The sequence below is a fragment of the Pseudophryne corroboree genome, chromosome 5 (assembly GCF_028390025.1).
Source record: "Pseudophryne corroboree isolate aPseCor3 chromosome 5, aPseCor3.hap2, whole genome shotgun sequence".
Taxonomy (NCBI): Eukaryota; Metazoa; Chordata; class Amphibia; order Anura; family Myobatrachidae; genus Pseudophryne; species Pseudophryne corroboree.
The window spans coordinates 283971567-283998763 of record NC_086448.1 but is presented as its reverse complement, the minus strand read 5'-3'; the positions used below and the strand labels follow the sequence as shown (position 1 = coordinate 283998763).

At 43.5% G+C, this 27197-nt stretch overlaps 1 protein-coding gene across 2 annotated transcripts in view; it reads right to left on the bottom strand.

Moving 5' to 3' along the window:
* ACAD11 (acyl-CoA dehydrogenase family member 11) overlaps window positions 1–27197 on the bottom strand; it is a 279715-nt gene that overhangs the window by 15219 nt on the left and 237299 nt on the right. For both annotated transcript variants that reach the window (XM_063922380.1, XM_063922381.1), the window contains 5 exons: window positions 24680–24746; window positions 21804–21889; window positions 19810–19881; window positions 5317–5471; window positions 4277–4393 (listed from right to left, as the gene is read on the bottom strand). In XM_063922380.1, coding sequence (XP_063778450.1) covers window positions 4277–4393; window positions 5317–5471; window positions 19810–19881; window positions 21804–21889; window positions 24680–24746 — 497 coding nt within the window. The remainder of the gene's footprint in view (window positions 1–4276; window positions 4394–5316; window positions 5472–19809; window positions 19882–21803; window positions 21890–24679; window positions 24747–27197) is intronic.

Genomic DNA, 27197 nt, shown 5'->3' with positions numbered 1-27197 from the left:
CGCATGTCCCCATATATGGACATTAACTCCTGGGACTTAAAAGAATGTTATGCCGTTAATTAATTTGTACACATAGGACATTTACATTTTGTTACATACAGATGTGTTCTCATACATGTTTGCTGCAGTCGTGCCAAACAGCCCCTCTTGTACTCTAGGGCTCGTGAGACTCTGCTAGCTTTGGGTGTCTTTTTTGCCGAAAATGCGTATTAGATGCAACACAATGTGGCTAAGACGCTCCAGAAAACTGTGCTAATTAATATGATATGCAACACTTGTATATCTGTGTGCGACTGAAACTACATATGACGTGTTACGATGCAGAGACAGTGGCTTTTTCCATACCAAGTTCCGTGGGGCTTCACATACAGACTCAGTCACACACAGATATACAAGTGTCGCATGTCAAATGAAACAGCAGTGTTCCGGTGCATCTTAGTCGCATTGCATTCTGACTTAGATGCATTTTTATCGAAAAAAGATGCCTGACACTAGTGGAGTTGCACAGGACCTGGCTGCTCAGCCAAGCCAGGCATCTCCCGCTCTGTGGTGTATTGAGGCAAGATGTATAAGGGCACATCTGTAATAAAATTTATAATCACCAATACAGCAGTGTTCTCCCCACGCTTTTTTGGGCAGTCCGCCCGGCAAAATTACCCTGCTGCCCGGGACTTTGATGCTGCCAAAAGTCAAGCTGCACTGACATTTCAGCAGCTGCTGCTGGTAACTTTAAGAGCCGGGCTCTCGTTTGAAAATGGCGCTGCTCACGAGTCAATCAAGGTTCGTGAACAGGCAGCCAAAGCTTGCCAATCATGGCCTGCGGTGACATAGCTGCGCCCGATCATAACTTCTGATGCCGCCGAGCAGAGCCTTCAGTTCAGTGGCAGCAGCAATGGGGAGCAGACATCTCCCGAAGAGCTCCGGAAGCCACTGAAGAGGTGAGAAGATGTTGCCTCTGGTCAGAATGGGCCAGTAACAGAAGAAAGTAGATGAGGACCAGAGAGTACTGCAGTTGGTGGGGAGCAAAGAGCTGAACGAAGTTCCACATTACAGCCTCTCCCAATGTACTGGTAGATGGCCTTGGCCACTGGTAACATACCCTCTCCTCCCTTGACTACCAGGTGTTGGGCATTAGGCCCATGGGTTCAATCAGTCCTCAGTCCTGTGAGACATGTTAGGAGGGCTGAGGGCCCGTGCCACAAATACAAGTGATTCTTGGCATTAGGTCCAGGTAATTTTATGTGCCGTAAGGTAGGCAGGCAATAGCCTGAGTCCCTGTTAAGTGGCTGGGCACTAGGCCCAGTTCACTCTCTAGTATCAGATAGGTATGGGGTTCCCCTACTGTGTGGCATAATGGATATAAGGGGCACTACTGTGTGGTGGTGTATAAGAGGCACTACTGTGTGGGCATAATGTGCAATAAGAGGCCATACCCTGTAGCCATAATGGGCAATAAGGGGCCATACTGTGTGGGTTTAATATGAATCTGTACTATTGTGTAGCCACGCCCATGCCCTGTGAGGCCACCCCCCTTTTTTTGCACAAAGGCACCCACACGGCTACTTCTTTATGGCACCCAGCTGGCAAAATTTTCTGGGGAGAACACTGGATATAGCCTCTTCCACTACTCTCAACTGCAGTAAAGCTCCAAGACTCATTCAGACTTTCATCTAGCCTTTAAGCGCACCCTTAAAACTACTCTGTTAAAACCCGCCACCCCTCCGTCTGATAATCCAACCCCTGTACTCCACAGCCATGCCCACGCCACCTCTTTGTGTACGAGTTTAATTATTTAGATGCAGTTTTTACAAACTACAGGATTTAAACCAGTGATTGTAATAAAGGCAAAATCTGCTGTGCTTTGTATTAATTACCATTTAAAAAAAACACACCTTGGTAAATAAACTATCATGTCTTAATTGCAGAGCTTGACTTACCACTAGCAAAATGCTGAAGATATTCAGATATGTCCTATAGCCTCAGATCATGTCAACTAGCTCAGTTTATTGGGTCTGGACTTTGCTACTTGGCTGTGCCAAAACACTAATCCTAAGTGCAGTACCTGCAGATATACCCTCATACGCCGGGCGTCTTATGTGCAAAAATGTGCTAAAGCTGCAGGAGGAGTTCTAAGTAAAAAGACAGCCACTGCCAACTTTGCTGATCCGCTGCTGCGTCCGAAGACGCACTATCAGATCAACTGTGTGACCATCAGACATCTGAATAACCCTCAGGTTACTCAGGATGTCCGTCAAAAACACACTGCTGAAGCCAATGAAGTTGCATCCAAGGACGTAGCCACTGGCTTCCGCATGCCCAGAAAGCGAGGTTGACATGCTCCCATTTTCTGGAATGCTTCTGGTCACCGCTCCCATATGCCAGAAGCATGTAAATAATGCTGCAGTTTTTGGGGCACAGAGACTGACCTATCAGGACCAGATCTGCACCATGAATAGATTTGAAAACATTGGGAGATTAACGTAAATCTCTGAATCAGGCCATTAGCATACTATTTCATACCTCACAACTGTCTCGATTTTCACAGGACAGTTGTGTGCCTCAGTGTTCTGTGGTGGGAGGGGTGGGGAGGTGGGGAGTTGGGAAGCTCCTGTCAATCGCTGCTCTGCTTAGCAGAGTCTATTCACTGGAGACAGAGGACCTGGGGGTCATGCCAGCAGCTCACAAAGCGCTGGGCATGCCCCCTCAGTGATGAAAACGGGGACATGGCTCATGAATGCGGCACTCATGCGAAGCTATGCCTCCTTTTCCATAGACCACACCCAGCTTTTGGGTCAGGCACTGATTTGCCGCGGAAGGCAGTCCCACATTGCCAGCTCCAGATGTTGGGAGGTATGCTTTTTGCAAACTAAGAGTCTGATTCAGAAACATGCGTAAACCTGATTTTGTCGCACTTTAGTGATCAGTGGTGTGCGCATGCGTCTGAGTCGCACTGTGCATCTGCAGCGATGCTCTTATGATGGTGGTCGCAGATAAAATTTATTCGGAAAGTGATTGACGGTCCGGGATGATTTGGGGGAATGGCGGCAAAAATGTAGGTGTGTTGAGGCCATTTCTGGGACATGTCACAGTTTGGAACTGCGATCCTGCATGAAGAGTCAATGGCTTTCAGCAGCCATGCTCCTCCACCATAGGGTTACTCCCGCTGGCTGGAACAAATGTTGGCACTGCAAACTGCTGCATACAGCTGCAAATACAATTGTGTACGTCTCTGAAACAGGCCCAAAGTCAGAAATCTAAGGAAAAGTAGCAGCATGGGAACTGCGTTAGGCGTTTCAGATGGTGCAAAAGGAAGAGGTGTATGAGGACAAATCTGTATTTTCATCTTCAAGAACAGATGAAAGGTATGTACAGTATTATACTGCCCTGTTCATGAAGGATGCATTTCTTAGTCGTGTACACAGCTTTACCAGTGTATTTGAAGTAGATGGGAATGGGATTGCACTGGCTAAAATAATAACCGCTCCCCTTGCTCTGTACCAAAAGGAAAGAGAAGAATCAATTGGGTGCATCTGGCCACTCCCTCAACCAGACTGTCACACCCCTTCAGCAAGTCCCACCCATTGCATTCATGGCCCAGTCTGTAGTTACCTGTTGCATACCTCCCAACATGACCCTCTCCAGGAGGTACAGAATGCTCTGCTTCTGGACTTCCTTCTTACTAAATGATTGCCATAACCTGTGCCGGCAATCATAAATTAAGAGAAAAATCCAGAAGCAGAGCATTATGTCCCTCCTGGAGAGGGTCATGTTGGGAGGTATGCTGTTGTACTGTGCAATAATACAGGATAAAATCAAACAGAAAATGTTGACAGTATCCTTAATATATTTAATGTGGCTTCAGCTTTCTGTAGTGCAGAGGGTTTCATTACAGTCCAGGTTTTAAGGATATCCCTGCTTGAGCCCAGATTGTTAAATCAAATTGATTGAGGTACTAATTAAGTCACCTGTGCTCAAACATGGATATCCTTAAAACTTGAACTGTAATGGTGGAGTATGGGAACCTCTGCTGTAGTGGAATAATACAGAACACTCCATTTTCACTTTGTGTTTCATATATCAAAGTTGACATTTTTAGCAGTACTTTTAGGACAGAATGACATGATTATACTGTGTATCCCTTTTTAATCAGAATCATTCATACTCATACCAGTATAGATGTAGCCAGGAATGGAATATTAGATCTTTGACATCTTTCAGAAAAAATGCTGATCAGTTTATTAAAGTATATTTCAAATGATTATAAGGTTGTCTGTACCTCTTTGCGAGCCTGTGCACTACCAACTGTGTCTACGGCTTTTGCAGCTTTCAGCGTGAGCAATCTTGCCTGATCAATAGCAATGCGGCTTTCTGCTATCCAGTGAGCCACCACTTCCTGTGTGAAGAAAAACAGGGACACCACAACTGTTTACATAAAAGTGTATGGACATCCTGTAATCCTAGGACAGCATCTTACTAAAAACAACATCAAAGTAGTGTGTTTGCAAATTCCCCAATCCATATAACAGGAAATGAAGCATTCCCTAAGGCTTTTGTTTTGCTTCTTTTATCATGGGGAGCCATCTGTTTACCTGCAGGTCTCCTGAAGAGAAAGAAGATTTATGAGAAATTGCGCACAGCATCCTGTTTAGGAAAAAAGCTATTCCAGGGAAATGCACTACTATTAGGAAAGACTTCACTAAAAGCCATGCAATGGCTGCTTCTTGAACGTAATATACTTCTTGCTACACTGAAAGAGCTACCATTATGTTTAGTAGAACAATGAGCAATGATTCTTTATAATAGTGAATTCTTGTAGCAGCTGTCAGTATAAGCAGCTCCCCTGGCAAGAAACAGCTGTAACTTGAATTGCAATAGAGAAATGGATTACCAACAAATGAGGTGCTAAACATGGCTGTAGATTTGAGGCGTGACTTTTTGATCCCCACAGTGCCCTTTTACCATTTACAAACGCAGTGACCAACACATGATTATACAAGCAGTACCTTCTCCGCATAATTATTCCAGAGACTGTGCCAATCACAGGCCTCAGATATCACCAGTTTCTATGCCCACACATAATGCTGCAATACCGCAAAAAGGATGCCAGCTTTGCCCCACTTAATTGTGCCAGTGGTGACTGGTTGTTTCAGTTTCAGTGGCCATCAGATGGTTGTACTGAATCAGTGCCCAACAATAAAGGCACTATGGTCCGAAACTGATTCTAACATTCTGTCATTATACCCACATAATGATATCATGTTCTGTAACCCCAAATAGTCACTGTGCCCCCATAATTATGTTGACCCATGTGCTTACATGGTGATAAAGCTTTTTTCCAAAAGTCTTCCTCTGGGCAGCTCTTGAGCACATTAGTTGCAGAGCACCCTCTGCTGCTCCAATGGTCCTCATACAGTGATGTATACGACCAGGACCAAGACGACCTTGGGCAATCTCAAATCCGCGACCCTCACCTGAGTAAGGGAAGACAATTACATATGAAACATTAGAGAATTGTTATTTGGTGGTAATAATGGGTTAATCTAAATAAACACTGGTGAAGTAGTTAGCCCCATAAATCACAAGAGAGTATGAACAATTGTGGGCACTTGAGATAAGATACTTCATGAAAAGCAGGAAAATAAAGTATAAAACTATTTCAAGAGAAGGCAAACAAATGCCAGCTAGAACAACATAACCACACAGCACCTATTACGAATGTAGAATAGCAGTTTATGGATCTTACTGTATTAATTCCTGAGAACAAATAAAAAAAGTATGAGAAAAACATGGCTGTGCAAATATACATAAAGCTGAGACATACTGCAGTCACACTGTAAGAGAGAGTATCCTTCAACCACTGGCAGGGTCCATTTAGAAGTTTAAAGGAGAAATCAGTATTGTGTTACTACAGTATATGTGGCAAGAGGTCAAATACACAACAGCAATGTGAGTAAATCACAAGCAAGTAAACACTATTACACTAGAACAAGACAAAGGTGCCACTACCTCTGAAATATACTGTATAGTGTTTCAAACTAAAAAATACAAATGAACCAGTAACATTACTGCCAATAATAAAAACAGAAGGTACAAAATAGAAGCAAGCAGGCAGGGCTGCCCTCAGAAATTGTGGGGCTTGGGACTGACAAAGTAGACAGGCCCCCCCCCCCCCCCTTTGGGCAGCGGGCAGTTGGAGGGACACTGGGCAGCGGGTAGATAGTGTACAGATAAAGGGACATAGGGCAGTGGGCAGATAGAGGGACATAGGGCAGTGAGTAGATAGAGGGACATAGGGCAGCGGGTAGATAGTGGGCAGATAGAGGGACATTGGGAAGCGGGCAGATTGAAGGACATAGGGCAGCGGGTTTGGCCGAGTAATTCGGCAGGAAACACTGGCTCACACTCCCCCTCACTCTGTTGCTAGGGAGCAGCTACTCCTCCGGGAGGGTGCAGGGGGTGTAGGGAGCTGCCGCTGATGACATCACTGCTAGTTTAAGTTTTAGTAGTAGTTTTTTTTTTTAATACTCCCCCCTCTCCCAAAAAAGACCCTATAAAGTGCACAGACACCTGTCTCCACGCACATTCCGCCGGGGGACGACCCCCTCTGAGTACAGCAGCTGCGCAGGCTGGGTGTGAGTCACAGCGGTGTCAAGAGTGTGTGTGTGATGGACGTGCCTGCGGCCGGGAACTGGTTAAGTATGGGGAGGCGTGATGTCACTAGGAGGCATCTCACTGAATGGACCACACCGTGGGGAAACCGGGTCCCGCTGTCCGGCACTCTCACTGCTCGCCTCTGTGGACAAGAGCACAGGGAGCCGGGGGCGTTGCGCACAGACTGGCACGGAGCAGAGCGAGTGCCCGCCACACCACAGCTCTGCCAGGTAAGAGCTGCACCTGTACTGCCCGGGCTCTGACGGCTGCAGCTGAGAGTGACAGACGGGCACATCTGGGAGGCATATTGTCGGGAACGGGCATTCATTAAATAGGGCTTTGGCGGATCCTTTCCGACAATGCTTGTCGGAAAGGATCAGGACTTCAATTGAATATACCCCTATATGATTACAGTACACGTTGAGTATCCCTTATCCAAAACGCTTGGGACCAGAAGTATTTTGGATATCAGATTTTTCCGTATTTTGGAATAATTGCATACCATAATGAGATAATAAGATTTTACTTACCGATAAATCTATTTCTCGGAGTCCGTAGTGGATGCTGGGGTTCCTGAAAGGACCATGGGGAATAGCGGCTCCGCAGGAGACAGGGCACAAAAAGTAAAGCTTTTTCCGATCAGGTGGTGTGCACTGGCTCCTCCCCCTATGACCCTCCTCCAGACTCCAGTTAGGTACTGTGCCCGGACGAGCGTACACAATAAGGGAGGATTTTGAATCCCGGGTAAGACTCATACCAGCCACACCAATCACACCGTACAACTTGTGATCTAAACCCAGTTAACAGTATGATAACAGCGGAGCCTCTGAAAGATGGCTTCCTACAACAATAACCCGAATTAGTTAACAATAACTATGTACAATTTATGCAGCTAATCCGCACTTGGGATGGGCGCCCAGCATCCACTACGGACTCCGAGAAATAGATTTATCGGTAAGTAAAATCTTATTTTCTCTATCGTCCTAGTGGATGCTGGGGTTCCTGAAAGGACCATGGGGATTATACCAAAGCTCCCAAACGGGCGGGAGAGTGCGGATGACTCTGCAGCACCGAATGAGAGAACTCCAGGTCCTCCTTAGCCAGAGTATCAAATTTGTAAAATTTTACAAACGTGTTCTCCCCTGACCACGTAGCTGCTCGGCAAAGTTGTAATGCCGAGACCCCTCGGGCAGCCGCCCAAGATGAGCCCACCTTCCTTGTGGAGTGGGCCTTTACAGATTTAGGCTGTGGCAGGCCTGCCACAGAATGTGCCAGTTGGATTGTGCTACAGATCCAACGAGCAATCGTCTGCTTAGACGCAGGAGCACCCATCTTGTTGGGTGCATACAATATAAACAACGAGTCAGATTTTCTGACTCCAGCTGTTCTTGCAATATATATTTTTAATGCTCTGACAACGTCCAGTAACTTGGAGTCCTCCAAGTCACTTGTAGCCGCAGGCACTACAATAGGCTGGTTCAGATGAAATGCTGACACCACCTTAGGGAGAAAATGCGGACGAGTCCGCAGTTCTGCCCTGTCCGAATGGAAAATCAGATATGGGCTTTTGTAAGATAAAGCTGCCAATTCTGACACTCTCCTGGCAGAAGCCAGGGCTAGAAGCATGGTCACTTTCCAAGTGAGATATTTCAAATCCACCTTATTTAGTGGTTCAAACCAATGAGATTTTAGAAAATCCAAAACTACATTGAGATCCCACGGTGCCACTGGAGGCACCACAGGGGGCTGTATATGCAGCACTCCCTTAACAAAGGTCTGGACTTCAGGGACTGAAGCCAATTCTTTTTGAAAGAAAATCGACAGGGCCGAAATTTGAACCTTAATAGATCCCAATTTGAGACCCATAGACAATCCTGATTGCAGGAAATGTAGGAATCGACCCAGTTGAAATTCCTCCGTCGGAGCACTCCGATCTTCGCACCACGCAACATATTTTCGCCAAATTCGGTGATAATGTTGCACGGTTACTTCTTTCCTTGCTTTAATCAAAGTAGGAATGACTTCTTCCGGCATGCCTTTTTCCATTAGGATCCGGCGTTCAACCGCCATGCCGTCAAACGCAGCCGCGGTAAGTCTTGAAACAGACAGGGACCCTGCTGAAGCAAGTCCCTCCTTAGAGGTAGAGGCCACGGATCTTCCGTGATCATCTCTTGAAGTTCCGGGTACCAAGTCCTTCTTGGCCAATCCGGAACCACTAGTATCGTTCTTACGCCTCTTTGCCGTATAATTCTCAATACTTTTGGTATGAGAGGCAGAGGAGGAAACACATACACCGACTGGTACACCCAAGGCGTTACCAGCGCGTCCACAGCTATTGCCTGCGGATCTCTTGACCTGGCGCAATACCTGTCCAGTTTTTTGTTGAGGCGAGACGCCATCATGTCCACCATTGGTCTTTCCCAACGGGTTACCAGCATGTGGAAGACTTCTGGATGAAGTCCCCACTCTCCCGGGTGAAAATCGTGTCTGCTGAGGAAGTCTGCTTCCCAGTTGTCCACTCCCGGGATGAACACTGCTGACAGTGCTATCACATGATTCTCTGCCCAGCGAAGAATCCTTGCAGCTTCTGCCATTGCACTCCTGCTTCTTGTGCCGCCCTGTCTGTTCACATGGGCGACTGCCGTGATGTTGTCCGACTGGATCAACACCGGTTTTCCCTGAAGCAGAGGTTCTGCCTGGCTTAGAGCATTGTATATTGCTCTTAGTTCCAGAATGTTTATGTGAAGAGACGTTTCCAGGCTTGTCCATACTCCCTGGAAGTTTCTTCCTTGTGTGACTGCTCCCCAGCCTCTCAGGCTGGCGTCCGTGGTCACCAGGATCCAATCCTGTATGCCGAATCTGCGGCCCTCCAATAGATGAGGACTCTGCAACCACCACAGAAGAGACACCCTTGTCCTTGGAGACAGGGTTATCCGTAGGTGCATCTGAAGATGCGACCCTGACCATTTGTCCAACAGATCCCTTTGGAAAATTCTTGCGTGGAATCTGCCGAATGGAATTGCTTCGTAAGAAGCCACCATTTTTCCCAGGACTCTTGTGCATTGATGTACAGACACCTTTCCTGGTTTTAGGAGGTTCCTGACAAGCTCGGATAACTCCTTGGCTTTTTCCTCCGGGAGAAAAACCTTTTTCTGAACCGTGTCCAGAATCATCCCTAGGAACAGCAGACGAGTTGTCGGCATTAACTGGGATTTTGGAATATTCAGAATCCACCCGTGCTGTTTTAGCACTTCTTGAGACAGTGCTAATCCCATCTCTAGCTGTTCTCTGGACCTCGCCCTTATTAGGAGATCGTCCAAGTATGGGATAATTAATACGCCTTTTCTTCGAAGAAGAATCATCATCTCGGCCATTACCTTTGTAAAGATCCGAGGTGCCGTGGACAATCCGAACGGCAGCGTCTGAAACTGATAGTGACAGTTTTGTACAACGAACCTGAGGTACCCCTGGTGTGAGGGGTAAATTGGAACGTGGAGATACGCATCCTTGATGTCCAAGGATACCATAAAGTCCCCCTCTTCCAGGTTCGCTATCACTGCTCTGAGTGACTCCATTTTGAACTTGAACTTCTTTATGTACAGGTTCAAGGACTTCAGATTTAGAATAGGCCTTACCGAGCCATCCGGCTTCGGTACCACAAAAAGAGTGGAATAATACCCCTTCCCTTGTTGTAGAAGAGGTACCTTGACTATCACCTGCTGAGAGTACAGCTTGTGAATGGCTTCCAAAACCGTCTCCCTTTCGGAGGGGGACGTTGGTAAAGCAGACTTCAGGAAACGGCGAGGTGGATCCGTCTCTAATTCCAACCTGTACCCTTGAGATATTATCTGCAGGATCCAGGGATCTACCTGCGAGTGAGCCCACTGCGCGCTGTAATTTTTGAGACGACCGCCCACCGTCCCCGAGTCCGCTTGAGAAGCCCCAGCGTCATGCTGAGGCTTTTGTAGAAGCCGGGGAGGGCTTCTGTTCCTGGGAAGGAGCTGCGTGTTGCTGTCTCTTCCCTCGACCTTTGCCTCGTGGCAGATATGAATAGCCCTTTGCTCTCTTATTTTTAAAGGAACGAAAGGGCTGCGGTTGAAAAGTCGGTGCCTTTTTCTGTTGGGGAGTGACTTGAGGTAGAAAGGTGGATTTCCCGGCTGTAGCCGTGGCCACCAAATCTGATAGACCGACTCCAAATAACTCCTCCCCTTTATACGGCAAAACTTCCATATGCCGTTTTGAATCCGCATCGCCTGTCCACTGTCGCGTCCATAAAGCTCTTCTGGCCGAAATGGACATAGCACTTACCCGTGATGCCAGTGTGCAGATATCCCTCTGTGCATCACGCATATAAAGAAATGCATCCTTTATTTGTTCTAACGACAGTAAAATATTGTCCCTGTCCAGGGTATCAATATTTTCAATCAGGGACTCTGACCAAACTACCCCAGCACTGCCCATCCAGGCAGTCGCTACAGCTGGTCGTAGTATAACACCTGCATGTGTGTATATACTTTTTTGGATATTTTCCATCCTCCTATCTGATGGATCTTTAAGTGCGGCCGTCTCAGGAGAGGGTAACGCCACTTGTTTAGATAAGCGTGTTAGCGCCTTGTCCACCCTAGGAGGTGTTTCCCAGCGCTCCCTAACCTCTGGCGGGAAAGGGTATAATGCCAATAATTTCTTTGAAATTATCAGCTTTTTATCAGGGGCAACCCACGCTTCATTACACACGTCATTTAATTCTTCTGATTCAGGAAAAACTATAGGTAGTTTTTTCATACCCCACATAATACCCTGTTTAGTGGTACCTGTAGTATCAGCTAAATGTAACGCCTCCTTCATTGCCAAAATCATATAACGTGTGGCCCTACTGGAAAATACGGTTGATTTGTCACCGTCACCACTGGAGTCATCGCCTGTGTCTGGGTCTGTGTCGACCGACTGAGGCAAAGGGCGTTTCACAGCCCCTGACGGTGTTTGAGTCGCCTGGACAGGCACTAATTGATTGTCCGGCCGCCTCATGTCGTCAAACGACTGCTTTAGCGTGTTGACACTATCCCGTAGTTCCATAAATAAAGGCATCCATTCCGGTGTCGACTCCCTAGGGGGTGACATCCTCATATTTGGCAATTGCTCCGCCTCCACACCAATATCGTCCTCATACATGTCGACACACACGTACCGACACACAGCAGACACACAGGGAATGCTCCTAACGAAGACAGGACCCACTAGCCCTTTGGGGAGACAGAGGGAGAGTTTGCCAGCACACACCAAAAGCGCTATATATATATCAGGGATAGCCTTATAATAAGTGCTCCCTTATAGCTGCTTTGTTATATCAAAATATCGCCATAAATGTGCCCCCCCCTCTCTGTTTTACCCTGTTTCTGTAGTGCAGTGCAGGGGAGAGACCTGGGAGCCGTCCTGACCAGCGGAGCTGTGAGAGGAAATGGCGCCGTGTGCTGAGGAGATAGGCCCCGCCCCTTTTCTGGTGGGCTCGTCTCCCGCTATTTAGTGAATCCAGGCAGGGGTTAAATATCTCCATATAGCCTCTAGGGCTATATGTGAGGTATTTTTAGCCTTTATAGGTAATCATTTTGCCTCCCAGGGCGCCCCCCCCCAGCGCCCTGCACCCTCAGTGACTGCCGTGTGAAGTGTGCTGAGAGGAAAATGGCGCACAGCTGCAGTGCTGTGCGCTACCTTTTGAAGACTGCAGGAGTCTTCAGCCGCCGATTCTGGACCTCTTCTGACTTCAGCATCTGCAAGGGGGCCGGCGGCGTGGCTCCGGTGACCATCCAGGCTGTACCTGTGATCGTCCCTCTGGAGCTTGATGTCCAGTAGCCAAGAAGCCAATCCATCCTGCACGCAGGTGAGTTGACTCCTTCTCCCCTCAGTCCCTCGCTGCAGTGATCCTGTTGCCAGCAGGAATCACTGTAAAATAAAAAACCTAGCTAAACTTTTTCTAAGCAGCTCTTTAGGAGAGCCACCTAGATTGCACCCTTCTCGGCCGGGCACAAAAATCTAACTGGAGTCTGGAGGAGGGTCATAGGGGGAGGAGCCAGTGCACACCACCTGATCGGAAAAAGCTTTACTTTTTGTGCCCTGTCTCCTGCGGAGCCGCTATTCCCCATGGTCCTTTCAGGAACCCCAGCATCCACTAGGACGATAGAGAAATCATGGTGATGGGACCCAAGTCTAAGCACAGAATGCATTTATGTTTCATATGCACCTTATACACACAGCCTGAAGGTCATTTTAGCCAATATTTTTAATAACTTTGTGCATTAAACAATGTGTGTGTACAGGGGCGTTTTAAGAGAGGAGGAGGCCCGCGTTCAGCCTCCTCCGTTCGGGCCCCCTCCTCTCTGCCCGGAGTGCTGTAGAGTCTGAGCACTAGAGGGCTCAGACTCTACTGCGCATGCGCAGATCTCCGGGAAAATGGCACGGCGGCCATTTTACCTGAGATTTTTCTACTGCGCATGCGCAGAACTCCATGAAAGTGGGAGGTGAGCCATTTTCACTGTGTTCTAACAGCGCTGCGGATGCCGGCGCTGGACTTCGGAGGGGTGAGTATTTTAAAAATGGGTGCAGTGTGTGCACCGCACGCATTATAAAAACGCCAGTGTGTGTGTACATTCATACAACTCATTTATGTTTCATATACAGCTTATACACACAGCCTGAAGGTCATTTAATACAATAATTTTAAAAACTGTGTGTATTAAACAAAGTTTGTATACATTGAAGTTTGTATACACTGAATCAGAAAACAAAGGTTTCACGATCTCACTCAAAAAATTCCATATTTCGGAATATTTGGATATGGGATACTCAACCTGTAGTAGTATTTATATTTATTTTTATTTGGATGGACCAATAGAAATAACCTGTCAGTAAATACAACAATTCAAAGAAGGCAGACAAAACGTTGCGTAATTAATAAGTATTTATATGGATTACACAGATATCTTAAAAATGTAGAACTAAACATATTAGAGCACAAATGAACACAAAAGTAATGGCTACTACCCACTTCTAGTCTGTTTACACAGGATACAGCTGTCTACAATGTTTTTGTGATACTATTGGCGAGCACTCAAGGGTGTGATACTGCAAATCAGTTTAAATTACATCAAAACAAGACGAAACGAAAATGAAAGAAACATCGCTATGACAGGGCAGGCAATTGAAAATGTGATACATATTATAACTGCATGTACAAACATGACAGGAATATAGACATACAGGTTATATTGTGGTTCACTGTGTATATGATGCATGCTCACTTTAAAATAAAAAAATATTCTAACAACAATTCTTAAAGTGATAATTTGGAGATGAGCACAAATATTTCACAGTAAAAACGAGGCATTTATTACGTTTGCTGAGCCAAAAAACAGGTGCCAATCACTTCTGCACGCAACATGCAGCATATTTATGCAGTATATGTATTTTTTATTCTCCCTGCTGTAAATACAATTACATGGCTCTGACCTGACAAAACACTGAAGTTATTGTCAGTATACATCTGACAGGGGGTAGGAGGAGTCAGAAAAAAGGTACAAATTTATAGAAGCTCTCAGGGGCTAGGCAGAACACTGTGGACCATATAGCAACATTTTGGAGGGGCGCCTTCATCCTGAATCTAGAGAAACACCTTTCTCCATAGCAGTTGCTCATTTTATGCCACATAGTAGTGCCCTAGTCAATGTTATGCCCCACAGTAGTGCCCTAGTAAAAAAATTTGCCCCATAATAGTATGCTTCAGTAGGTCATTTTATGCCCCATAGTAGTGCCCTAGTTCATTTGATGCCCCATAGTAGTGCACTAATTCGTTTGATGCTACATAGTTGTGCACTAGTTCACTTTATGCCCCACGGCAATTCCCTATTTCACTTTATGTCCCATAGTAGTGCCCTAGTTCACTTTATGCCCCATAGTAGTGCCCTAGGTTGCTTGATGCCACATAGTTATGCCCTAGTTCACTTTATGTCCAGGGTCATTCCATGTCAGTTCAACCAGCGTGTCCACCACCCATCTCAGATTTGTATAAAACAAATTTTAGTTGAGAGGATATCAACAAAAGTATTTCTGCAAAATATCTCGACTGTCTGACAATTTGTTTATTATATATTGAATTTTCAGTTTATTAAATTTACTAATCGCGGTTTCTTTATCCAGTTTATTTGAAGTATGACAGTTGTTTTTTAAGGAATCACCACAAAATTTGCACCCCTAAGGTAACTCTTCCTCCTGAATCCAAAAATCCAAACCAAAATTACTTTATCTATCTTACATTTCGAGTTACGGCAAAAATGCACGTTTTTCGAACATACTTAATTTGCCACACAAAAAATCAGCATGGTACTCTTTTTCATAGTGGAGAAAAAAAAAACATGAAGTTGACGTCCAATTACTGTTGTATCGCATACATAATTAACACAAGAAACCATGAAATGTAAAAACTTATAACTTGAGTCCATTATCTTTCCCTTGTTTGGAACCTGTTGTAAGGGTCTTCCCTTCCAGTCCTTGCTTGGATAGTGGGCACTTCCGTTTCACAGGGGACGTGAATAAAAAGAACAAAACACTGAAGGCCAGGACTACACATTTGTTGATTGGTTTTGCTTCAGTACATCTTGTTCCTCCTCATTACATTGAATAATATACCCCAATGTACCAGATGTTATTATACACTGCTGCTTTGTATCTTCCAGGTTGCAGATTACTTTTGTCAACTTTTTTATGACTGTGGTCATAGTGACACTAAAGGGGTTATGCAATTAGCCACGGCAAATTAACGCGGCTGATTGTCCCACCAGGGGCTATCCAATTAGTCCTGTAAAGCCCCGGCTCACACCGGCTTGTCAGGGATTTTGCCTCAGGTAGGTGAAACCAAATCCACGGAAACGGGGCTGTTCCTACCAAAAACACACAGGTTTCACTGTGTGTTTTTGGGAGATAATGTCTTTTTATTGACAGGCGACCAAATTGGAAAACCTGTAAAAAAATATGGGTGAAACATTGGGAAAAATCGCCCAATGTAATTTCACCTGTAATTTTCTACCCCCTACCCCCTTCCGTCCCCCCAAAATGGTGGTTCCTGCTGTCTTCATGTCGTCTGATGACAATCGGAATATGTGTAGTTCATCATAACTAATAGGCCAAAATTGGTGATGAGCAAGTGTTCCTACCACAGTCTTTGCCGTTTCTAGATGGCTATGCAGCCTGGTTTTGCAGTCTTGCATTTCATTTTGTGACACGTAGAAAAACTTTATGCGATGTACTGTATGTTTTTTGCCCAGCTACTGTACACAGGTCAAAAAGTGTCAAGATGTGATGAGTTTCCACTGCTTGCAGATTGGTGTGGGTGGCTAGACGTTTACTAGTACCATCACTAGTGAACATACTCCAATTTTGGTAACAGTTCCGCTAAATGTTTCATAACTACCGTAAAGAAGGCATGCACAGTTATGGCTACATGGTCACGGGTATCACTTATAACACACAGACTTGCACAGTTTAAAGTGTCACACAATCATCTTGCCTAAAAAACAGATGTAGCCACGCTAATCGTTGCCTCGCGGAAAGTGCCCGCAAATGCACGCCAATGGAAGCCTATGGAGCAAACGCCGGCTGTGATCAGTCGCAGCGCATTTGCACTACGTTGCGATGCGTATGCTGTGTGCATGCATCGCAGCATAGATGACGTGGCTCTATCTGTATACAGCAAATGGGTGAAGTGTTGCTTGTGAAGTGTCCCAGTGGACTCTTTGAATTGTATCCTGCACACAAATTAATAATTTTATGCAAACTCTAGTAACACAGCTTCTGTTGCTGGTCAAATGTTTCCTTCAACTGGCGTAGGTATTCAGCCTGCAAAACGAGCCGGCATCAACGATGTTGAACCAGTGCGGGACCGCGCATTGTTCATCGTTGGTGCCTACACACTGAACGATATGAACGAGAATGTTCTTATCGTTCAGTTAGATCTTTAGGTGCGTAGGGCCTATAACATAATCCAACTTGAATGTCTGGACAACGGTATTTGAAAGCAAGATACAGCTCTTTCAAGTTTACTAGGAGTAGCCTTTTCTATTTAAATACTTTTTCCCCCTGGATCTTTTACAGAAACAGACTTTCTTTCCAGAGCACATCCGAATATGTTCATCATCTTCGTAAAACTCCTGTACCTGATGAATGATTTGTACAGGAAGGGCTTTCCCTCTATATTTTTCAGGTTCTGCAAATATGCCATGAGTTTCTTTACGGTTTGTTGATTGTTTTACTATGTATTCTGTGACATTAACTAAATTAGAAACTCAAGTTATGTTTAAGTTTTAAAATGTAATGATTTCTTGTGTTAATTATGTATGCGGTATAACAGTAAATGAACGTCAACTTCAAGATTTTCTTTCTCCACTATGAAAAAGAGTTCCATGCTGATTTTTTGTTGCGTGGTAGTAATGTATGCCTCTGTTAAGCACATTAAAAAAATTGGGATAGCGAATGTTGATTGAACCTAGCGTTTTCAAGTCTTTATGAAAAACATGCGTTTTTACCGTAACTCAAAACGTAAAGCAGGTAAATTCATTTTGTTTGAATTTTTAGATTCGGGAGGAATAGTTACCCTAGGTGTCCAAATTTCATGGTGATTCCTTAATAAACACCCATGATACTTCAAATAAACTGGATAAAGAAGCCGCGATTAGTAAATAATTTAATTAATTGAAAAATCTATATTTAATAAACTAGTTGTCAGACAGTCGAGATATTTGGCAGAGATCCTCTCTTAACAAAAAACAAAAAAATCTGAGATGGGTGGTGGACATTTAATTTTTTGGGGGGGTGATTTCAGGTGGAATGACCCTCCAATAGTAGTACCCTAGTTCATTTTATGCCCCATAGAAGTGCCCTAGTTTGTTTTATGAAGTACAGATGCAGTCATGTTCATTGCACCAGCGACTATTCACAGGTGCGACTGGATTGTTGCAACTACCATGCTCGTAAGCAGGCACATGCAAATAGCCGTACCTGCAATCCATGCACAAGAATTGCGTCAGCAAGTATACGCAACAGGATGTGAAAAGATAAGAGCAGCTACATCTGTATAGTGGCGATTTAGTTAAAGTTATGGCCTACAGTAGTGCCCCAGCTTACGTTATGCCACACAGTGCCCCAGTTCATATGATGTCACATTGTAGTGTCCCAAGTCAACAATTTGCCATATTCTACTGCTGCCAGTACACACAGTTCCCATTATGCCTCTCAGTGCTTAGTGGACAATTCCATGAACTTGGTAGCAGAGCCGGCCATAACCAATATGATTGCCCTAGGCAAGATTCTGGCTGGTGCCCCCTAGCACCGCAGCTAGTTCTGCCTCTGACCCTACACCCCTTTCCCAGCACCATCACCCCTCACCCATAGCAGTCCTCATTTTGGTTCCTACCCCCTATATTTTAAATATGAACAATGCACACATTCGGTGCACAGCCCAAATAGGGGTGTATTCTTGCTGGGAAGGGGCATGGCCACACAATAGTACTCCCAATTCAAACTAGTCCACACAGTAGTGCAACTTTATTCACATTTTATCATGCAATAGTGTCCCTAATTCACGTTACAACACACATTAGTACTGCTTTACCTTATAAACGTTACTCCTCACAGTAGTGCCCCTTATTCACATTACACCACACCATATTGCTCTTTATTCCCATAAGACCACAGTAGTGTCCTTTCTATATGTTACGCCACACAGTAGAGCACCTTATACACATAATGCCCCACATTAGTAATGCATTTATACACATAATACCACACAGTAATGCCCCTTACACATTATGCCAACCTTTATTAATGCCCTTATACACATAATGTCCCTTACACATATGCTGCACATTATTAATGCCCTTATACACATAATGGCACACATAATGTCCCTCTCACACGCCGCACATTATTAGTGCACTTATACAAATAATTACACACATAGAGCCCCTAACACATTTGCCACAAATTATTAATGCTTTTATACACACGACACACATAATGCCCCTTACACAAATGCCGAATACTACTGCACAACCAACCCACCTGCACACAGCACTCACATGGCCGCTAACACTGTTATCTCTGCCTCTGCTTGGATACAGAGGTGTCCTCATATATCTTGCCTCAATTCGCTATGCAGCAGGAGACGCATGGTGGGAGTTCTGCTAACCTTTTTCTGATGAAAATGCGTCTAATTTGCATTACTATGTGGCTAGGGTGCACAAGCAGCTTCTGCTGATTAAAATGATATGAGGCATGACTATATTCTGTGTCCGACTGAGTGTATCTGCATACAAAACGCTAAGTTACAGTGATTTCCAGGAATACAATGTAACATAGCATTTCATATGCAGACACAGCCACAGTCGCATACACAATATAGGCATGATACATATAATTTTAATCAGCAGAAGCTGCTTGTGCCCCTATGCATACCAAATGCCCTGGGTATTTGCCTAGTTTGCCTATGCCTAGGGCCGGCTCTGCTTGGTAGACAATTTCATAACATGGGTGCAGGTGAGCCAGCCCCTAAGCCTCTGAGCTCCATGGCAATAGCACCCTTGCATCCACTTTAGCTACGCCCATGGAAGCTGTTATATATTTGCTACCCCCCACCCAAAAAAAAACTAATAATAATTACCTGATGTAATTCTGCTGTGCACCAGTTTTAATAGTAAATGTTCTCTCTTAAATATCATGTCTAAAAGCTTTAAAAATTCTACAGACTGAAAGGTGACTAAAATGTATTGTCATGCTTTTTTCTTATTATCATTTACTTATATGGTGCAACAAAGTGTTTGTGGCTTCCTATCCTAATATCAGTTATAATGTCAGATGTCATCACTTTTCAGCTGCCTCCCTGTTTTTCTCTATGGTTTGTGGAACGGGGATTTCCAGACACATTTGTAACACTTTCCTTCAGCTCACAGCCAAAATGTTATAAAAAGGTCTCATCAATTTGGCTTGCTTGTATAGTGTTATGAAAAGCAAACATTTCACAGAGAACAGAGCCATAATTACCCTGAGCAAGCATAATAAAAAACATGCCACTTATCTGGCTAAGCGATAGCTTTCTGCATAATGGCTAGGTGGACTTACCCAAAATAAGGTTGGAGACGGGAACTCTCACGCTGTTAAAGTGCACTTCAAAATGTCCTCCATGATGAGTATCTGAGAATAAAAATACTTTTGTAACTATAAAAAAAACAACACATTTAAAAGGACAAATGGCTGTGAAATTCTACATTCGTGTTCCCCTGGGGTTTATATTACAGTAGAATAGGCATAGCGCTAGTATGGGTCAGATTACCTTATTTTGTAGGATTTGAAAGACAGCCAATTAATTACTAATTTTGTTAAAAATAATTCTCAATTCCTTGTCTGAATCTGTGATTTTCTTCAGAAGGATACATCTAATATTCTGCAACCACACTGAAATGTTTTGGTCTACCGTAATATAGATACACTAGTATTTTGGACCTTCCATTTGCAGAGTCAAGAGGATGCAAAATGCATGAAAAATGTGATGAGCATGAGTACTAGAGGCTGTTGTATCTGGACTTTTTTTCTGTCTCCCCATGATCCCATCTTAATTTCCTCGCATCAGTCTCTCTGTCCGGCTTTCTTAACAACGTTGTTCACAGACATATAATGTCAGCGGTGCTGATATATCAACAGATATATCGCGCATCTGGCTGTATGTACAGGTGGTTGGCTACAGGGGCCGCCGTTGACCGACATCTCAACTGGTGGGGGAGGGGAGAGCACATTTAAATGCCTGCCAATTTGTGACATTAGGGATGACACATCAGGCGGATGATTGGTAAGTGTATATGCACTTACCAATTGCCCGTCAGCCAGGTGCGTATCCAAACAAAGCCCGTCTCACTGTTTCCACTTCTCTGCCAGCGTCTGTGTCTCTTTTTCCCTTTATTCCCCATCTCTCTTTTTCTCCTTTCTCCTCCACTTCTATACATTTCCCTCTTTTCTCAATCTTCCATAATGGTCTCCCCCTCTCTTCTTTCCCATTTTCTCCTGCTCACTCTCTTTTCTCTCTCCACCTGTGTTCACACTTATACTGTGTCGAATTCCCACTAGGGTAGATCCCACAACCCACATTGAAAACAGCTGTCCAAACAGGAAATAGGGAACACCACCAAAAAACACAACTCCAATACACATTTTAATGACAATATTGTAATATTGTAGAAGCATAGGCATGGAATGAACTGTAGGAATTTAATTTTCTTTTGTCAGCCACTTATTGTGCATCTCACAGCAAATATAGAACATTGCTGTGTTGTCCCTGAGGTTCCTTCCCTTTCTTCCCTCTTATTACTTGTCCTTCTCATCCTGAGGTAAATTTGGAAGTTGCCGTCATTCTTTAGGTCTCTCTGTACTTGTGCAGCTCTGCTTGGAGGGATGACTTGAGCACGTTAGAGAGAAGATGTGCACCAATGGAGAACAGTACATGTTAAGGGACGCTGCTTCTAACCCATACCCGGAGAGATAAATGGCCGGTGTTTGGGGGTGCATGCTGTTTCCTTTGCTACATATGCCAGCTATGCATTCAGGGAAAGACACTACTAGTTCTACCAGACCAGTAGAAGGGAATCGCTGTACATTTTGCACTGTGCTAAAAGTCTGTCCTGTTACCTGAACCTCAGATCCAAGCTCCATTCCATGCTCTTGTGACAGGGAATCAGGATGGCCTGTGAGGGAAGGAGGGATTGGTGTGCACTAAGCCAGGGTTCTCTGCTGCTACCCAAACACCAGCTCCAAGCTCCTGTATGCTCTATTGATAGGGAATCAGGATGAGCAGCAAGGGAAAGTGGGGTCAAGCATATTGTTAGTTATTTTATCAGTCAATTTTCCATTAATCAGTACGTATGAGTTGGGGGGGGGGGGTGAGGCCTTACTTCATTTAATCCCTAGCAGCCGGTGAGAGCTGCAGGGTGCCCGGTCCCGAGCCCATGCTCCATCCCTACTGTATACTCATGCCTTCCTGGTGGCAGAGATTGATCATCCATCCTATTTTGTCCTATCGCTCACTGCAGTGGGAGCCACTGCAATATTATACATGTAGCAATTACCTTCATATCCAAACACCTTCAGTGCTCTTACAAGGTCTACACCTTTTGTATCCATGGGCACAAGGATCATACTATGTTGCTTGTATCTGAGGAAAGCAAACAGAAAACACAATTGGTCATATGATGTGAACCTGAATATTGTGATGGCATCCTGGCAGTATACTCCCACACTTTTCCATACTCAAAATCTATTTAAAACTAAGAAACTAGACATAACAACCAGTAATCAAAGAATAACCAGTAATCATGTGCATACTAAAGTCACTGTTTAAAACACATTTTTGCAAAGGATTGTAGGGGTGCAGACTCATACCCCACTTTAAAAATGTAAATGTCGGGTTGCACCCGGGATTTTGTAGACGGCTGCAATCCAGCTGTGACCCCTTTCAGACCACACACAGGTGCTGCACCGGTGCTCAGAGATGACATCATCTCCTAGCGCCAGCTTTCCTATGCTGTTAATGGGTCCTGGGTCAGACTGACCTTGGTTACCCATTTACACGGAGCCTTATCCGGATCTTTCCTGTGAAAAAGTCTGCTTGCCAGGAGGGTTGGATTCCCTGGTTATTGGACCAGGGATGAGCCCTTTCCACTGACAGAAATCCCGGGTTCATGTACAATAACCTGGAATTTTCTTGCCAGTGGAAAAGGAGTATCACTCTATCGCATGTTACACACTAAAGGACTCATTTAGAATTAGACACATTCATTTCAGTGTTATACGCAAAAATGTGTTTGCAAATGTCAGTATGCAGGTTTTTAAATATTGTTGATTTGTGTTTCCTTATGTCAGGAAATCTGGAACAAGACAGGCAAGCATAGTAATTGCGCATTCACATAATTACAACACAATCAGACATTGACACATCATCAGATGCACCTTTCAGGAAGCTTTTATTTCTTGCAGGAGTTAGAGGGCCGGTGCAATGATACGATGTAAAGATAATGACTATCAGCAGCACCATCTAACTGCTTCTTCATAGTTTATTGTGTATCGACCCCACCAATTACTATTATAGCTGTGGCTATATTTCAGTATATCCAATTGTACCTGTCTATTCACATGACTTACAGTAATTGACATTTCAATTGGTATTACTGCAGAAAGTAGATTCCCATTTGATTTTTACAGTGGTTGGAGAACAAAAGCTGTTGGTATTTATTTTTAATTGAATTGAATTCACATTTGTCTTCTTAGTTACTAACATTTTATATTGAAAGTGAAACTTTAGTATTTATAACAACTGACAAAACAATATCTTCTTGGGTACATGGCACATTACATTATTATATTGTGCACAAATAGGATAATGTGTCTACAGCAGTTACTAATAATACTGTCTAGTCACATCTCTGTGCTATGGTTTGGCGTAAGTGTACACATTTTTACACTGGGGCCGATTCGGAGTCAGACTGAGTTTCTGTGAACAGGCGCAAATGGTGAGTAATAGCATACAGCGCATAAACAGATGAATTCCTGCGAATCTCTGCTCTACCCTGCGTTTGACAGATCTAAGACTGATCTGTCTTACCGGGAAATGGGCATTTTATGGCGGGAACTGGGAGGCTGGAACAGAGCTGTCTTATCTAGTGGAAGAATCATATGCAAGTAGCTAGAGATCCTTGCTATTCGTGTATACAGAGAAGGGAAGCCTGCTTCAGACAGATCTGAATCAAATGCCAATACTAATTATGGTGGTTGCGGAGACTGGCATAAAATCAGTGGGCTTCCTGCTTGCATACACACAAATCCTTATTAGATGTACGGAATCTCACATTAGCATAAGGTAGCAAATATGGATGCCATGGCTACCTTGAAACATATGAATTCAACTAAATGTGAGCACCACCGCATGTGCTTTTGAGATTGGCGCATACTGATATGTATCCAACTCAGCATATTCATGTAAATATTATTTTGTTTTTTAAATGTGCCTCTTTCTACGTATATTCGGAACGGAAATGTGTCCACCTGCAAATAAGTACCAAGGTATTCGCTGGGCTTTTTCGGAGCCTGTGTTCCAGCATCCCAAGAATAATAAATGCATGTAGTAATTTTCATCACAGTGTTGCGAGTTTGGGAGTAATTCTAAAAAATGGTGTTGGCTCTCAGGCCAGGTTCCAGAATGCAAATTGCAGTAAAAATTCGGAAGAAAGTAACTCCCATAGAAACCAATGGGAGATCGAAACAGATATCGCTGCATTCCCCAAGACATACAGTTGGAGGATACTTAGTATTTGCGGGTAAAATGGGTGCATCCAGCAAATATTGTTTTGAAAATAGGCCCCTATGTATTATATGTTGTACTAACAAAATACCTTAGGGTGTGCATACACGGTGAGACATTTTCTTTCGATTTTGACTACATAGTCAAAATCGCAAGAAAAGTTAGTGCAGTTCGCAAGGTGAAAGTCACCTTGCAAACCCGATTCGATCCCGATGCGCGGTCCCGCCAGGTCGGCATCGCAAGAAAAGATAGACTGTGTAGGCAAGTCAATCCTTGCTAGATCGGTGTACTATCTAGTTTGTCTCACATGTCAATGACATCTCACATAAGCCAAAATCTCACGTAAGCCAAAATCGTAAGCACACATAGTCCATATATCAAGAAAAGTTAGTAAAAATCTGTGCTATCTGAGCTCCGGGGAGTTCAAGGGAAATCGCAAGTGAAAATCGGGCATAGCAAGGATCTCACCGTGTGTACACACCCTTAGTGTTAAACATAATTAAATCTTATGCAGATAAGGAAAATGCTTTAATGTATTGCAGACTCCCCAATTATGAGTTCTTCCTTAGACATTGGGAACAATATATTTGGCTTTGAAGTAATAACTTACAAGTGTTTGTGGAATACACCTATATTTATTACTAATACCTGGAAGAGGATGCATTTTCTGTTTTACCCATTACAATCGCCACTTTGCAGTTGGGATTTCCAGCACCTGCAGATGAAGATTAAAAACAAGAAAAGGACATCAGACAATCTACAGAAAATCTTATTCTTATATCAGTAAATTAATTGTACATCAAACAGATAATGATATTACAAAGGGTTGGATGACTGCTATGTTTCAAGCCAATTTAACAGTAATAAAGCTATAATTAAATTCACTTTATTTTTGTATATATATTCTATATGTTCCGAAGCGGCCTGAGTTTTTCTCTCTTTCCACCTGTCTCCAAATCTTCCTCTTTCTCTTGAAAGCTTGTCCCTCTTTTTACCTCCTTTCTCTCCCCCAACTTATACTGTATGTCTATTTCTCTGATCAGCACTTGATTTTAGAATCTATATTATTCTTAGCATTAATTTTGTATAATCATCTTTACCATTGTCATTTTTGAGATATCCCCACTTTTTTTTGCCTCTGAAGTATTTCTTTCTGAATGTGGCCTGTGTATCCCTATGTGCTACTTTTCTTTTTCTATACATCAACTCATTTTAGGTTGTGAATAATATTGTGACGTTGTTATTGGTTGATTTTTAGGATTGTCTATGTTTACATTAAGAGGTAGTACAGTATGTGATGAGTAAACTGGTAATAACAGGAGTGTTATGAAACAGTAGATGTGTATTTTGCTTTATATCTATGCATATTTAAAGATAAGAAAATAACTATGTCATCATGTTGGAATTTAAGTTCAGTTGGTCTGAACTCCGACACCTCTCCCACCAGTGTCAGTTATTTTACAGCCAGATAGTTTCGACATAACACACATCTACAGTCTCACACACATCTTCTATTTTCTTTACTTAAAAATCAGAGAGATAGAGGGACGAGGAAAAAAGGAGTGGGGACGCACTGAAGAGAAAAAAGGGAGAGGAGCAAATTACACCCAGGCAGTGCAGGGGACAAAAATGTTGTATACAGGGTTGGACTGGCCCACAGGGGTACCAGGGAAACCACCGGTAGGCCCCACTGCCTGAGGGCCCACTCCTTCCTCTAGGGATCAGGTTCCAGCCTGTGCACCTGTATTATACATGGTAGAAATGTTGCATTACACTGCACTAAACTTTTGTGTATTTCAAGCCTCTGTGGAGGCTGGCCACACCCCCTTTGTAGGCAGGCCACACCCCTAAGTATGGGCCCCTATAACTGCATTTCCCCGGTGGGCCCTTCATGCTCCAGTAGTCCGACACTGGTTGTATGTATATATATATATATATATATATATATATACATACACACATACATACATACACATATACATACATACAGATCCCTGTGTAACCATGGATATACATTGTCAGCTCAAAGCACTAGAAAGGAATATTCTTTCGAACTTCTCCAGAGATGTACTGTAGTATCACGATGTCTGAGCAAGAGAGTCCCAGATATACATACACACATACATACATATATACATACAGTATACACACATTTCACAGTAGATCCCTGTGTAACCATGGATATACATTGTCAGCTCAAAGCACTAGAAAGGAATATTCTTTCGAACTTCTCCAGAGATGTACTGTAGTATCACGATGTCTGAGCAAGAGAGTCCCAGATATACATACACATATACATACAGTATACACACATTTCACAGTAGATCCCTGTGTAACCATGCATATACATTGTCAACTCAAAGCACTAGAAAGGAGTATTCTTTTGAAATTCTCCAGAGATGTACTGTAGTATCACGATGTCTGAGCAAGAGAGTCCCAGATGGGAGGATGAAATTATAGGTTGAGTATCCCTTATCCAAAATGCTTGGGACAAGAAGACTTTTGGATATCGGATTTTCCGTATTTTGGAATAATTGCATACCATAATGAGATATCATGGTGATGGGACCTAAGTCCAAGCACAGAATGCATTTATGTTCCATATACACCTTATACACACAGCTTGAAGGTCATTTTAGCCAATATTTTTAATAACTTTGTGCATTAAACAAAGTGTGTATAGATTCACACAATTCATTTATGTTTCATATACACCTTGTACACACAGCCTGAAGGTCATTTAATACAATATTTTTAATAACTTTGTGTATTAAACAAAGTTTGTGGACACTGAGCCTACAGAAAAAAGGTTTCACTATCTCACTCTCACTAAAAAAAATCTGTAATTCGGAATATTCCGTATTTCGGAATATTTGGATATGAGATACTCAACCTGTATTTAGTAAAAGTAAAGTTTTGAGTCAAATTCAAAACTCATGTTAAGAATTTATATTACAACCCAAGTGTCGGGAAACATGTTAATCATATATTTTTGTCTTCCAAAAAACAGATCTGCTTTATATAGCTTCTGTAGTAGTGGAGTTTGCAAGGAAGGATAGGGGGTCGCACAGACATTTATTTTAATCAATTATGTTCAAGTGTTGTTTTATGTCCTTTCCCTTTTATTCAGTAACACAGGTATATACCTTTCATATTGGGAGGTGCT